Source organism: Dermacentor silvarum, chromosome 7 (genome assembly GCF_013339745.2).
Source record: "Dermacentor silvarum isolate Dsil-2018 chromosome 7, BIME_Dsil_1.4, whole genome shotgun sequence".
In the NCBI taxonomy this organism is placed as follows: Eukaryota; Metazoa; Arthropoda; class Arachnida; order Ixodida; family Ixodidae; genus Dermacentor; species Dermacentor silvarum.
This window is the reverse complement of record NC_051160.1, coordinates 7,306,299-7,322,162: the sequence shown is the minus strand read 5'-3', so window position 1 is coordinate 7,322,162 and position 15,864 is coordinate 7,306,299. Positions and strand designations below refer to the sequence as shown.

Here is a 15,864-nt window from a genome sequence, read left to right as displayed (position 1 = left end):
TACCAGTTCATTTATTATATGCCTCAGACGCATCAGATAGACACGTGTGGACAGTGGAGATTTCATGGATATTTTAGCACGGTGGAGCCGATGGTGATGGGGCTTCTCCCTTTGAAACGGGCGGACACGTCTTTACATGTCCTTAGAGTTACTGGAGCTGAATACAGTAACTCTAAGCCATATACGTGTCGTGGCATTACGGCGCCATCTAACGGCTAGTTAGATGGCGTACCACGCGTACCAAGCACTCCCATTGTGAAGCGGGCGATGCAACTGGCATTGAAAAATGTCAATATAATTTCAGGGTTTTGGATGGTACTGTATTCTACGGGGTTGTACAAAATTGGAAGCATTTATTAATAGGTATTGCCATACACATCTGGTGTGGTGACGTTTTTGGCGAAATTAAAAGAAAAATGGCTACTTTTGGCGACTTTTTGCTCGTCGTCTGGCGACATTGACTCAAAACTCAGTGGCAACCCTGATGGGTACTTCGTACACCCCACCAACAAGCTGTGCGAGGGTGCAATGTTCAACAGTCGGGCGAGTCGGCTGACGTGTTCTTGAACATGGTGAAGCATTGCAATTACTCTTCACGGAATGTAGAAGAGCGATTGGTTTGCCACCATTTTATTTTGCTGCTATCCGAAGTTCACGTTAGAGGAAGCGCTCATTTATGTTTGCCAGGATGAAGACGTAGAAAAGGATGGGCAGATCTTTCAGTGGGCTCGCCAGTGACAATAGTGCATCCCGCAGCGATAAACATTGATGCAATGGAGGTCATGCGGTACCACCCACAGCAGCAGGCACGTATCGCAACTTCCATACGTGCAAGCAGTGCAAGTACGTCTTCGCATTGTGGATTTTGCGGATGGTCTTCCGGTCCATTTCCAAATGTCCTGCATGTCAAGCAACCTGCAACAAATGCAGAAAGAAAAGTCATTTCACAGTGGTTTGCCGTTCAGGCAAAAAATTGTCACCTATGAAATTGAGTGCAGTTGGTCCAGGCATCAACAGAGTCCAGGAATTAGCGACATTGCCGAACAGCACTTCTAGCAGCCGCCCTTTCAAACATTCTCGTTTTCTGTGGGAAAGCGCCATTTTTTTGCATAACTATTCATAAAGGCCATCTTTCAAAAATCTCTGGAGAAAATTGGTACAGTGCAGACCACTTATAATGATACCACATATGACGATATATCGGTTATAACGATGGGTTGACTTAAGAGTATCAACTTATGCATTAGGGCTATGGAGAAAAAAAACCCATATGTGACGATGTGTTATTCACTGCTTATCGGATATAAGGATTGAAAATTTACTTCTGGGCGGCGTTTTTCATGCAGAATAATCATGAAATTTGCGTTCCTAAGTTGCCCTTAACCGGGATTGGGGCAAAAAAGATTGCGTACGCGAGTTCATATCTGCCGCTATTACCACGCAGCGCGTCCCACCCGCGCGCTGATTGGGAAAGCTATAGAGAGCATTGCAAGTTGACGCAGCATGCACAAGACGGCGCCAACAGCTTCGCGTCACCGGCAATCGTGCAAGCGTCCATAGAAGAGAAGGGGGGGGGGGGAATAAAAAAAAATGAGAAAGCGATATGCAAGCGATGCCTGCACTCCCTTTACAATCTTTCTCTCTCTCTCAGCGAGCTCGGAAATGCGCTGTGGAAGCAGCGGTAGGTGTGCCGACAAAGCGCAACGCTGTGTCGCTTAAGACGAAGCTGCAAATTTTCCAAGACTTGAAGAAGTACAAGCTTGCGCAGTCAGTGATATCGACGATTATAAAAACTGGGAGCGCCACGATCATGAAGGCTAGAAGCAGTGGCCATGCCGATGAACGGAAAAGGCGGACTTTGTGCGCCAGGACGAAACCCCCATGGGTGAAACCAACACGGTGGAAGCCGCTGACAGCATGTCGCTACTGACGATGAAATACGTGGTGCTTCGATGGAGGAGTTTCTGAGTGCAGATAGTGCTGCCTCCACAATGGCACCAAAGTGCTCGGCACAACATTGGCCCGAGGTCCCTGGCCAAGCTCGGCCCAAGGTCAGCTGCAAAGCGTGGTCCACATTTGGGAATTGACACTGGCCTCAAATTGACCGACATGAATGACTAACCTGGCCAACTGTTAGCCACTGCAGGACCACGTTTGGCCCGGTGGTAATTAGCAAAATTTGGTAGGTCGTTCGTTTTATATATGTATTTGTTTTTTATTTGTGTTTGTAACCCAACCGCACATGCACACTAGTGTAAAGTCAGCACACACAAGTACAAAATTCAGTGAATGCTTTTCATCCATTTATTCAACAAAATATGTAAACCATACGTGGTGGAAGCAGTCAAGCGGGTTGACATGTTTTATTGCATGTGACTAGACTAAAAACTGTACTGCATAAATAGGGAAACACATTATATATGGTAGGGACGCTGCCTTGAAAGCACCACTAAATATAAAATATTGGTCGATATATGTACTGTAAAAAGTCTATACACTGATAACATCAAAAATCAGTTCAGTAAACCTAAGCCAAGTCAGTTAGTTGCGCCCTGCTATAATGGTCCTGCCTGCATGCTGCCTGCCACCTCTGAGAGCATTGCCCATCTTTTTATCTTGGGTGCCGAAGATCCAGCGCGTCAGAGCGGAGCTCACACCTTGCAATGAGACTTCGGAGTGGTTTGCTGTACAAGCACTCCGAAAATCAAGAAGTAAAACAGCATTAGGAATCGTTTATGTCGAACTGCCAGGCCACATTATCCTACATTTCAGATGCTGAGGAGCTAAAGTGCATGTGTTTCAGGAACAGTCCTACACTGGAAGAACACGGAAGCAACGTTTACACTGGCGTCTCCAGCTCGGCTACAATAGGATGACGCGTGTGACCTTCCCCCTCGGGCAAATGAGAATTTTACTTTGTTTGCTAACACTCGAACATGTATTTTTCATTCAAGAGTACTTGCGTTTTCAATGGAAGAGAATAACAGCACGGAGCGACAAAAGAACAGAAGTGTCTATGATGCTGGCATGCTGGCTAACTGATCCAGCCACCGCTTCTGCCAAGCGGTTTCGCACTCCAGTTGCATCCGCCACTGTAGCACAGTAAAATAAAGTACAAAAATGAAGTTTGGCATTAAAATTCAAAGAAACAAAGCTTAGAAATCTCCAGAGACTAATCTCATGAAGAATTCACCCAATATACTGCCAGTTTATTTTGATATATGCTATTTCCCCCGTGCCAAGGAAAGTGTTGGCCTCGCACCTTAAAACAAGGTTTTTCTGACCTCGCATTACGACCTACGTGCCTTTCAGGTCTCAGATGATGTTTTGCGACCCTATTTAAATCATGTACCAGCATCTCGACGCACTAGCTTGCACGCCGGAGGTACGTGTCCGTGGCATGATGGTTAGAGTATTGGTCTTCATGTAGATGGTACAGTGTTCGAATCTGGCCACGGGGAACGTTTTTTATTTGCGAACTTATGCAATTGAAAAATTGTATAAGTTTGGAAATAAATGAAAACGTTCATGAATGGTGTGAACTAGCCCCCGACCTTGTAATGAGATTGGTGCATGCTCATTTACCGATCTGCGGCAGCAGCATATGGCCCCCTGTCACCCGAAGACGTTGGGCCAAGCAAGAGGCCTGACCTTCTGCTGAAGTGATCAATCGCCAGGCATGAGCAGACCTTGGCCCTCGCTTGTCTGGCTGACTAAATCGGCTGCCGACTATTTCCTGACTTGTTATCAACCGTTGGCCATTGGTCACCTCCCATTAGGTCGTTATGCGAAGAGATCTCCGATGGGGCACAACGCCGCAACAGACGGGGGCATTGTGCGGCAGAGGCGATGACAGCAGCAGCTGTGACAACAAGATTGACAATGGCCCATCTTTGACACAGACCGCGATGTTCAGTCAAAGTGCAATCTCGTCGATTGAGTCGCTCACTGATTTCATGCACGCTAAACTATAGTCGCCAGTGTTTGCGCAGCAGGCGGACTCGATGCACACCACGGTTGTGAACCTGAAACTTCCGCCAAAGCATATGCAGATTTCTGAGTATTTCAGCGTCACGCTGTCATGAAGTACTGTGTCATGAAGCGTCAAGAAGTACTGCAAACAAGGATGACCTCACAAGACTAAAAGTCATGAAGTACTGGAAATACCGCAGGGAGCTGAAGCTCTGCAATGGTCTGCTTCTCCAAGGTGAGTGCCTTGTGATCCCTGAGGCTCTACAGTGGGACATGTTTGGTTCTGTCCACAAGGGCCACTAGGGCGTGAACCGTTGCTAGGCATGCCACCCGTGACTGTTTGGTTCCCACACGTAGGCAAGCACATTAAGACCATAGTGGGTTCATGTAAACATTGCGCAACCACAAGGTCTCAGCAGGCCGAGCCTTTGCTTCTAACGCCTTCAATGGAGCAGCGTTGGCAAAAAGTGGCAGCAGATTTGTTTTAGAAGAAAGGTCTAGACTTTCATCTGCGTGTTCACCCGTATTCCTGCTACCCAGAAGTTATGATGCTTATGCAGCACTTCCAGCCCGGCGGTGAGTCTGGCTGTCAAGAGTGTCATGGCTTGCTTCAGCATACCAGAAGCACTCTGAATTCTCGTCGCACCAGTTTGCAAGGTTTTCCAAGAATTATGGGTTTAAACATGTTACTAGCAGCCCTAGGTATCCCCAGTCCAACGGCGCAGTGGAGCATTTGTTGAAGACTGTGGAAGATCTTTTCCGCAAGAGATTTCTTGGAACTGTTGGCATTTCGTGACACACCAGGCGAGACTGGCTACAGCCCGTCCCATGTGCTGATGGGTCGGTGGTTACAAACACGTGTACCCAGGGGCCAGGGCAAGCTGTTTCTGGAACTACCACCACCCAGCGACGACAAGCTAAGGACTTTAACCGTCGCCGCACTGTGTGCGAGCTTCGTGACCTTTGCCCAGGAGACGAGGTGTGGGTAACGGATGCCGAGTGTTGTGCATAATTTCTCAGCAGGGGCCCAGCAACCACGTTCATACATCGTGGAAATCCGAGAGAGTTATCGCTGGCGTTTGGATCGATGATGATGGAGATAAGTTCGTTGTGCTACCTGTTGCTCAGCTGGGAAATTGACCGCCAGTGTGAGCCAGGAGCCAGCCATGACGATGCGCAGTTCTAAATATCAGCGCTTGTCCTTTGTTTCTCCCTTGTCTGTGTTTATTTCGTGCTGTTTTTTCACCGATGGATTCTGATTATCTGTGGCAGTCCTAATTTATGTGTGAGAAAATTTGCTTTCTAAAAAAAATACATGGGGTTCTATGGAGCTTGGCCGGACTGTGCCATTTAGTGTGAATTAACCGAAATCTAGAACTAATGAGGTGCGAATTAAACGACCTTTTACGATACAAAAATGTGCTGAGCTTGCTGTGTCCTACTGCAATGTTACTGTATGCTGTTTGATAAGTATATGCATTTTCATATATCTTCTGTGCAATTCTCGTGAAAGCGATAAGGATTCCATGAGAACAATGCATTATTTCTATATGTACAGTGCAGAGAACATGCAGTAGGGCCTTAATCATACAAAACTGTAGCGCAAAAAGGTGGAGCACATAGGAGGAGGATATATACCGGGTGTTCAAAATTAAGCTTTACGGAATTTTTAGAAATTGCCTGTGGCAGGTAGCGGACATTAGTAGCACAAGAAATCGACACACATATTAAACTAATTAACAAAAAATCACTAAATAACTTCTTAGTCAATTACTTTACGTCACATATTGCAATTTACGAATTGTAGCTGGTGAGCTTGTCAAACGTATCCACTTGGAATGAACTTAAAGAATGACACCAGTTTGAAGATATGTGCATGAAACTCGCCATAAAAATTTACTGTTGTTCCACTTACTTTTTTTACCAAAATGCTGTTTTATACATTGAAGCACAAAACTGACGGGAACGTCCATGTATTTCGTCCCAAAATTTGGGAAATAATATCTTGAAACTGGTGTCATCCTGGAAATTCATTTCAAGTGGATGCGTCTTGCAAACTCACTGGCTACAATTCGTTAATTGCCATATGTGTCGTAAAAAAATTAACTAAGAAGTTAATTAGTGAATTTTTGTTAATTGATTGTGTGTTTCGATTTCCCGTGCTACTATGTCCGCCTCATCGAATAACCCAGTTAAATAATTATGCTACCTGCCACAGGCGATTTCTAAAAATTCCGTAACGCCTAATTTTGAACACCCTGTACAGAGATGTTTACAAAATATAAAATTGCAAAGATATGTGTCATATTTTAGTACACACCACCATCAATTCACTGTCATGGACAGTGAATCATCTGCGAAGCACCAGAATTAATTGCCCTAAATGTTGTGGATCATGTCACAATAAGCAGATACGAACTCAAAAATTGTGTCATAATGCACTTTAATGCTGCAATGCTATCGCATTCTCATATTAGACAAAAATTCTTGTAACAATTTTTTCACTTTTCTCATGGCGTGATTTTGGAATATCTTGTACACAGAACATAGTGAAGCACGTGGACAAGGAGAGCCCAGGTTACCCTGATGTGAAGAATGCCTTGTCTGTGATGACGGGCATAGCGTACCACATCAATGACATGAAACGGAGGCACGAGCATGCAGTACGAGTACAGGAGATACAGTCACTCCTTTACGGATGGCAGGTAAGCTATGATGATAAAAAGAAATGCTTAATGAATAAAGCTTCTCTAATAATTTCAAACAAAGTGAAAGTGATTGTGAAGAAGTCCTGATACAAGAGTTTGAAGAAAAAGGTGCCTTCATCGTTTATTTGTATACATATGTCCTCTCTTACTTGTCAAATTCAAATGTTCAGTGCATTCATAACCGTATTTGCAAATCTGGTGCTGAATCCGCAATGCTTTTCCTTGGTAAGATTGGTTATCATTGGTAGGATTGTGGGAATGTTCAATATTTTCGAAAATTCAATCAAATATTATGCTATTTGATATTTGCTTCGGCTTTAATTTCAGTGTTGAATGTATTTGATGTATTCGAAACGAACAAATATACGTATTGTTCCGCATATAAGCTGCACCCCCAATTACAACACCCTGGAAAAATAAAAATGATTCACGCATGTAATCTGCATTCATGGATGCATGAATCGTCCGCATCGTATATTGGGCTAGTGGCTCTGTTGATGCTGATGGTTTAGAACTTTGCCCTGAAGATGGTTTTATGGCAGTGTGGCCTGTGCTACCATGAAACCACACCTCAAGGCAAAAATTATATTGCTGGGAAGCCACACCTCATGTCGAAATTGGCATAAAACCCACACCTCAGTTTTACCATTAAAGTAAATTTTTCTCGCTGAGAACGGTAATCTCCGGGATTGCAACTTGCAGGTCATGCTCAGCCGGGCTTGCCCGTGTGAGCCACGGTCGCCTTCAATCACTTTTTGGTCGCCAGTCAGAAATGGTCGTGTGATTTTCTCAAGTCGCAGGTGTGATTGAGGCTTTAGGGTCACCATAGAGGTGAGGCGCGTGTATGCTGACTAGTATTAATAAGGTTAGTAAGAGGCGATTGGAGGTTTGGTCGCAGAAAAGTAGGGGAACCGTAAACAACGGAGGTGTACAAAAACACAGTTCCCGGTAGTGGTTGAGAAAGTTTGGTGCTGGGAATTCTTTGTGTGTGTGTTTCGAAAAGATAGGTAGGACATTACGCAAAATAAGAACAAGAGCTTGATGGCACAACCCACCACCCCATTTCAAAGGGGATGCTCATAGCATCCATCCAGCCATCTACTGGTCAAGTTTAAATTATCTGTCGAAGGCAAACTTTAAGACCGAAATAATGAAAGTTTTCGCCCACAGAAATTTATGGGCACGAGCCGGGAAATTTGGTTGGAATCGAGCTACTGAGAATTAATATACTTAAATACTGACAATTAACAGAAAAAGGTAATTAACTGGAGTCAAATTAACGGAACTATGCTGTGAGTCGTCGCTGAATTTCTCTTACACAAAAGTGGCTGTAAAATTTTACGAGTTATCGGCCAGTCGGAAAAAAACGTAATTAGAAAAAATACTGAGAATTTCTTTCTGTGCATCTGAGCAAGATGTTTTACTGCTGAAGTAAAAAAATTGGACGACATGATGTCTTGTAAGGAAGTAGATACATATTAAACAGAATAAACAGAATGCCGAACAAAATGATGTTGTCGAAGAAGTTGACGTTTCACTCCACACGAAAGCCTTGTTCACTTCCATGTGAACATGGAAGCTTTCTTTCTGTAAACTTTCTTTGTGAACAGCGACATGACAATTGGCCGTTACAATGATGCAAGATATATTTTACATATAATATAAAGTAATAACACATATTTTTAATCATCTTTCTTAATGAAACTGGCACATGATCATCTGTCGTCAGTGCCAATTGCTTGAAGATTTATGTCGCCATCTTGTGAGGCTGTTGCTTGGCTGTTACCTTCGCTATCTTTTGGCAAGTAGAGTGGATGTTTATGTTTTATACAGTCATAAACATTTTCTTAGCCACAGACTATCAAGGGTAGCTCTGGGAAATGTTTTCCCTTTTTTTGTTTTTGGGTGGCAGTGTCCAAGCTTGCTCCATGACAACTTTGTTGAAGCAAAAATAGGCCCATCACAGAATTTCTTTATGGTGGTATTTTCGATGCATTAAATTCTATGGGGAACAGGGAACAAAGAAAACTTAATTGTGCCAGAAATTGTGTTGAACCAGTATTTGTCATACAGGACTGTATGCTCACCGTTGTATGACTTGTGACAGGGTGAAGATCTCACTACCTTTGGCGAGCTGGTGGCCGAGGGCTGCTTCCGCATGCTGGGTGCCAAGGCCCTGCGGCACTTGTTCCTCTTTGACAAGATGCTGCTAGTGGCGAAGAAGCGTGAGCAGGGTATCCTACACTACAAGACGCACGTGGTGTGCTCCAACCTGATGCTCATTGAGAGTATCCAAGGGGAGCCTCTCTGCTTTCAGGTGGTGCCCTTCAACAGCCCTGACTACCAGTACTCCTTCCAGGTGGGTGCGGGCTGTGCAGCTGTCGTAGATACCATGCCTCCATGTTATACACAGCGGGCAATTCCGCAGCATAAGTAGGTGACACAAGTAGTGCGCTCATAGAAGTCTCACTCAGTGCATCAGTGCTGTGCAGTCATATTTGATCTGCGACGATTTCTGCAGAATAACTACCGCACATACTACAACTTCTGGATGCAAAGTTACACAGAATCACATATTATTTGTGCAACTTTGTGGTTCCTGTATCGTGGCTGCAAAAGCGTGACTAGACCTAAGAAAAAGGTGTGGGGACACCACACAGGTGCTGACTGTCAGCTGAAGTTTATTAACAGCAAAGCCGTTTAAGCCAGCCATAATTTGTGGTTCGTATCAAGAAACTGTCATCATCAGCAATGAAGAAAGAAATAAAAGAAAATAAACTTTCTTGCAGAGGCGGGATTTGAACCCGCGTACCAACGATCCCAGGGCGAGCGTCGTAACCACTAGGCTATACAGCCACGCTTGTGGAACATACACTAGAATAGACACAAGGCAGGTGATTGGAGATCATAGGGCCTACAGTGGAAGTAAATAGAATATGTATACTGTTCATCAAGAGTGCCTGCCAAGTTGGGCTAGTCGGTTGAGCAACATTCTGAGAAGAGCAGCGCAGCAACAGGACCACTAAGAGGCAAAAAAACACAGCCACCTGCATTATTCCACCTTTTAGGGATCGTGTTGCTGCGCCGCTTTTCTCAGAATGAAAATATAATGATGATGATAATATAGCAGACGACCCAGGGCCAGAGAGAAAGGTTGCTGCCCACACCAATCACTTGCCACGAGGCTCTCATGCCCCCGAGTCTTGTTAGATTGTTAAGAAATTAAATTCTGGGCTTTTATGTGCCTAAACCACAATATGATTATGAGGCACAGCGTAGTGGTGGGACTCCGGATTAATTTCAACCATGTGGGGTTCTTAAACAAGAGCCAAATGCATGATACACAGGCTTGTTTGCATTTCGCCCCTATTGAAATGCGGCCACTTTGCAACACCAAAACCACTACACCACCACTGCGGGTTTGTGAGATTGTTCTAGGCCACTGAATTCCCAGCCACTTTCAATTGGGATTGTGCTGCGCTAGTCTGTTCCCTCCTTGGCCATCTCCGCAGAAAAAATATATCCTGTTTTGCAGTGTGCCACGTCTTTTTTTGTTCACAGTGAAATGGCTATAATGGCATCAGAAAATTTGGCTGTGGAAGATGTGCGAGTGTAACTGAAAAAGACTTGTTGCTTGGCTAGTTGGTTTATTTTGACTTCCGGCCAGTCCCTGCGTTTTTCTGGCTTTTCTTGCCTTTCTCAGCGTGTGAGTGTACCACTGTTGCCATTGATGTTGAACTGTCTGGAGAACATTGATTTTGTTTTATCTGGTGTAGCGTCCTATAAGAAGAGACTGTGGGCACGATAGCTTCCTACTGCACACGTATGCCTCAGTGCTTCTATCCTATGTGACATACTGGCCTGTGGGCATAGGACATGACGGTTATGTGTAGCAATAACAGAGCCCACAGATCGTGTTTTTCATATAGCATATGCTAGAAAATGGCAGGCCAGAGGAAGGTGAGACAGAACACAGCTTGGGCCCATTCACCATGCTGCCATGGTTGCCTTCCGTGCCGTTACCTTTTCTTTTCTTGTGCGAGGCTGATTTCGACTGCTTCTGCCATCTTCTTTGAAGGCCACTCAGTTTACAGTGGAATCTCAGTGATACGATCACACCCGATACGAATTTCAGGTTGATACAAATTTTTGCAAAAGTCCCGGCCCAAGTTCATTAACTTACAACTTTTTAAATTTCAAATGTTGCGAACTACTTTTTGAAGGGTGGCAGATTATACAAACAATCGAGCCACCACGTTATACCCGGTGGAGCCAGCGAGGACGCCCCTGCGCTCTGGCAGCGCCACACGCTGGCTGTTGTCAGGCCGGCAGAGTGGCAGCATTGATGCACCGGTCGTTGCACCGGTCGATGCGTTGGTCGATGCGCCGGTTGTCACTCTGCTTTCGCTCCCCTTCCCCCCCCCCCCCCACCCCCCACCTAAAAGAAGAAAAAAGAAGCTTTTGCTCTGAGCAGTATTATGCAACCTGTTGGCAGTTTTCAAACGCCTTACGACTTTATCAGGAGCCAACAGTCACAAGCGACCATGGGTAGCCTTATCTCTGTATTTCACGCCTTTTGTTGTCTTTGGCACCCGATGACAATTCAAAACTTTTCTACCTTCGCACCCATAGATCACACGATACGAAGTAGCTTTGCTGCCCCAAAGAAAAGTAAACAGATTTGCTTATCTTGTGCAAGTCATGCCCTTTCACCATCAGGCAGCAGCTAGGATGCAGCAACCAAAAAAATTTGCCGTGGTTGAACGCGGTTTAACCAAGTTTCTTGAGCTATAGCACGGTCTTGCTTGCTTTGGGAAAGGACACAAACGCTACGCGGCGCCGTCAGCAACTACCGCATCTACAATTGCACCACAAGACAACACAGACGCTACGTTGCTTCAACGCGAACTAAGCGTCGAATGCACAGCGCATGCGAAACTACCAGCACTCGGCGCACTTTGACCACATCACAGATCGCTTTCAAGATATGGGCGCCCATGCGGCATACGCAGCAGCCGCTGATAGTGCCAGTTTGACCTTGGCTGAGTTTAAAAGTCAGATTTACGCAATCAGGCATTTTATGGGTTTGTACCTGAAGTAGTAGAGCTATCGCTCTAATAAACTCAAGATAACCAGGCAGATTTTGAAATGTCTGCTTCGGAACACATGAAGTGCTCAGCTTACTGCTGCCAAAACATGCGCAAAACAAGCGTCCCAGTGATTCTAATTCGCGTCAGCCAATTTATTTATTTATTTATTTATTTACGGAATACTGCCAGCTCCCTTTTGGCAGCCAAAGCTGGGAGGTGTCGCAAAACATTGAAACAAAAGAAATGAGAATGAAGCAACTAACAATGCGTGGGAATAAAAAACAAAACAAAACAAAAAACAAATACACAATCTGGTTCATTATACACAGCTAAATAAAACATGCATAAGCAAATAAAGGATGGGTCATAATACGCTGACACAAAACACAAGAAAGCTGTCACGAAAGACTCAACTGACAGAAGATAGGCTACGTCATGTGGCAGTTTATTGCTGTCTGGGACGGATCTCGGAAAAAAGAAGACTGGTAGGAGTGCTCCCTGCGTGCCACGTGACTGCAGTGATGTATCACATCGTTAGTTCTCCCTTTTCACACTCGCTTTTGTTGCTTTTATTTCTGATCTCTCATGTTTACGGCAATACCAAGATGCGTGGTGCTGTGACAACACAAAGCAGCGCTCGCGCGATCAGCGGTGTGATAGCAACTCCAGAAGCCCAATTTCGAAGACAACAGACTAAAAAAGTACAGTGGTTTTTAATTCTGCTGCATATTTCTTCCAAATTTTCACCATGAGATAAAGTAAGGTCTTATGATTGCGGAGAAAAATAAATTAAAACGTCAGAAATTTTGAGAAAGTCTTCCATTTTATTGCCGTGTACCCGCTTGACTTTTGATTTCTCTTTATGTTCTTGAGTGACATGAATTTCAAGTGATACAAATTTTTGCGCCACTTGAGAGATTGGTATCATCGAGATTCTACTGTATAAGACAGCAGTAGCACGAACAACTTGATGATTCCTGTAAAATGCAAAGTGTGCAACACCGACTTTGGAAATGCCTTGCGTGGCAAGAAAAGAGGGGAAGCACAATATAAACTGAACTTCGGAGTGTGAAATGCAGACATGACACGGCCCCTTTACATTGATATGAGAGATAAACTCCTCGGCAGCGCGGAGGGTAGTTTGCCGCCTCGTACTGTGGCTTCACAGCCTGTCAGTTACGGTCACTGCTAAGCTCTTCTTAAAACTTCTCGTGGTAACATGCTCCCTGGGCAGCACGTTACAACTTCTTGTTTACTGTCGAACCCACTTATAATGATCCAAGATATGACTATCTATCGGTTATAACGACCACATTTCATTGCATTTACGATTTTCCGATCCTGCCTATTGAAACTGCTTTCAGATATAAGGAACTTTTTTTTTTTCAATTGCTTCAAATCTGGTCATGCTTCGAATGCTTCGAACCTGGTCATGGTAAAAGGAGGGCGCACACGAAGTACCAAAGCATGGAAGCACATGCCCCGCTTCCAGTTCAGCCGCGACGATGATATGGTTTTCAAAATGAGCGAGCAAATGCTGAGCACGGATTTTGGAAAGTGCGAGGACGGTCACTCACTTTCAATGCAGGTGTGTACGGCATAAACAGCATGGTACGGGATGTGCACTGGCACGTGCGCTGATGCTATATCGATTGCGCACTCTTATTTTTGCGCAATTTTTTGGGTGGCACCAAGTGCATTACGCCTATTTTAACGATTTGGAACGACCATCTGTGTCCTTTTGGGATCAACGGCTGCTCAAGCCTTCCTGTCGTTACTGTTGATATTCACATGGCCCGAGTCGGCGAGAATGCTGCGGCTGCACCCGCTGGTTACGGTTTGCAGTGACATTCTATCTTTCGAACATTGCTTTTTTTTGTTTTCTCCGGAAGCGACATAGATAATGGCATTTTACAGCTCTTGTGTGGCTGATGTGCAGTAATGCCGAGACCATGATGTCTGAGACTGTCGCAGAATGGTGGCATGCCATAGTAGTTTCCGAAGTTTACACTTCCGACCAACTAGAATGCTTCACTCTCATGTGCAGAATACAGTCATGTCCTGCTAGTAGTAAAATATAGCACAAGCTATCAAACAAAAAATGGCGGCTGCACTTGCTGTTTCAAAATGACAGGTGATCGGAACCGGGGGCTGTTTTTAAAGAGCTATATGACGCTGCATTTCATTCTTTATATTGACGTTCCTAACAAAAACTTGCAGCTAGGTAACTTGCAGCACTTGCAGCAAACTTGTAGCAAAAATCACACTGAAAGTATTGTTTTTGCACCAAAGTGCTGCCGAATTGTAACTGGTGGTGCCAGCTTCACTGCAGTTACCTTTTGAGCGTTTGAAAGGGCGAGTCCATCTATAACGAACTACTGATATAATGACCACCTTTTGCGGAACTATCGAGTTCGTTGTGAACGGGTCCAACTGTATAATCAAAGTTTGTTATAGAGCCCAGAGAAAGCTCCTTTAAGAGGAAGCTTGTACCTCGGAGCCAACTCTGATTTCCCTATTCAAATTCGTGTAAAATGCATAAATGCTATCATTAGGCAACCACTGAACCCATTTTAATAAACGGTTTTCCATTTAAGAAAAAAAATTGAATTCTACTGATAGTAGGAAGCATAATTTTCTTTCAGGGCCTCAATATGTTTTTACAAACATTTCCTCAATTTCGTAAGTTAGAAAAACAAAGCAACGAAGTTAACAAATTCATTGTCCTGCACCAAAAACAGATATTGCAGTTTTGTAAATGGCATCTGTTACAGCATGTAAAGCAGACAAATTTCAATGTATGAGTTTACAGCTTAAATGAAATTGTTACAATGCCTACGAGGATTTTGCAGAAGTCCTATTCACAAATTTATTTATTTTATTTAAGAAAATACTGCCAGTCTCAATGCCAGACTTTAGGCAGGGGTGAGCAATACATTGAAAACAACACGACACAGAAAATACAGAAGTGAAAAGAAACAAAGTGAAATGTAGAGCCAATCCTACTGCAGTAAAATAAAAATAAAGTATAAATCCTATAGAATGAAAGCCCGAATTACACACAAATCAAAACAGTTATGAAATACTACAGCAACATCAATTACCACCACGTAAGCACCACAGTAGTAGCAATTGCCACTTATATAACGTAGTAAAAATGGCCGGAACAGATACATACGCTGCTCAAAACCTTATGTCTAACAATAAATAAACAACTTCGGAAGTTATGCTCGCAAACAAAAGCAATGCCAGATGCCACACACAATGCAAATAATGTCGAAAGCAATAGTATAAGTACAGACGGAGCATGTTTTAATTAAACACGTCAACAAGTTAAATAGCAATAAAAGAAGTCACTCTGAGTGCATGGGGGGTCAGAACAAAGTCCACTGTAAAAATAAATCAAATAGAATTGTCTGTAAGACAGTGCAGGCAATGAGCAGTTATTATTATTACAATTATTGGAGCAGTCGAACCCACTTATAATCCGCTTTTGACAATACAGTCGAATTCTGTTAGTTCGACCCTGACGGGACCAACAAAATCGATCTGGCAGGTCGAATTAAACGAGATGCAGAAAAACTGCCAAAACACACCTCTGATTCATTTGGCAGTATTTGCCTTACTTCAGCACGCCCCCAAATAAAACTCACTCCCATTTTCCTTTTGTCAGAAATAGAAAAATAATGTATAAATAACATTAAAGCTTCTAAACAAAGCAGAAATCTAACGCTTATCAGATTTCTTAACAAAAAAAATGGGCAAAGGTCTAATATGTGTTGCACATTGGTGGCTGGTTTCCTAAAGTCAGCTTTGCCACACAGTTTTTTGAAGAGCTTTTATGCAGTTAAGCATACGAACATCGCAAAGGCGGTTTTGGTTTCATGTGCGATTGCACCATGCAGGCAATTTTCGACCCAATTCTCCAGGTCAATACTGGTAATACAGTTAAACCAATATATAACGAAATTGACAAATTCCCGAAAAACTTCGTTATAAAAAGGATTTCGTTATATGCAGGTTCGGCACGAAAATTCTAAAAAGACACGCTTACTGTATTTACTCGATTCTAACGCTCCCTCGATTGTAACGTG

General features: G+C 43.7%; 1 protein-coding gene across 1 annotated transcript in view; it reads left to right on the top strand.

Moving 5' to 3' along the window:
- Window positions 1–15,864, top strand: part of LOC119457490 (uncharacterized) — a 70,610-nt gene that overhangs the window by 28,729 nt on the left and 26,017 nt on the right. Inside the window, exons 9-10 of the mRNA XM_049670879.1 lie at window positions 6,516–6,677; window positions 8,788–9,039. Of these exons, the coding sequence (XP_049526836.1) occupies window positions 6,516–6,677; window positions 8,788–9,039 (414 nt within the window). The remainder of the gene's footprint in view (window positions 1–6,515; window positions 6,678–8,787; window positions 9,040–15,864) is intronic.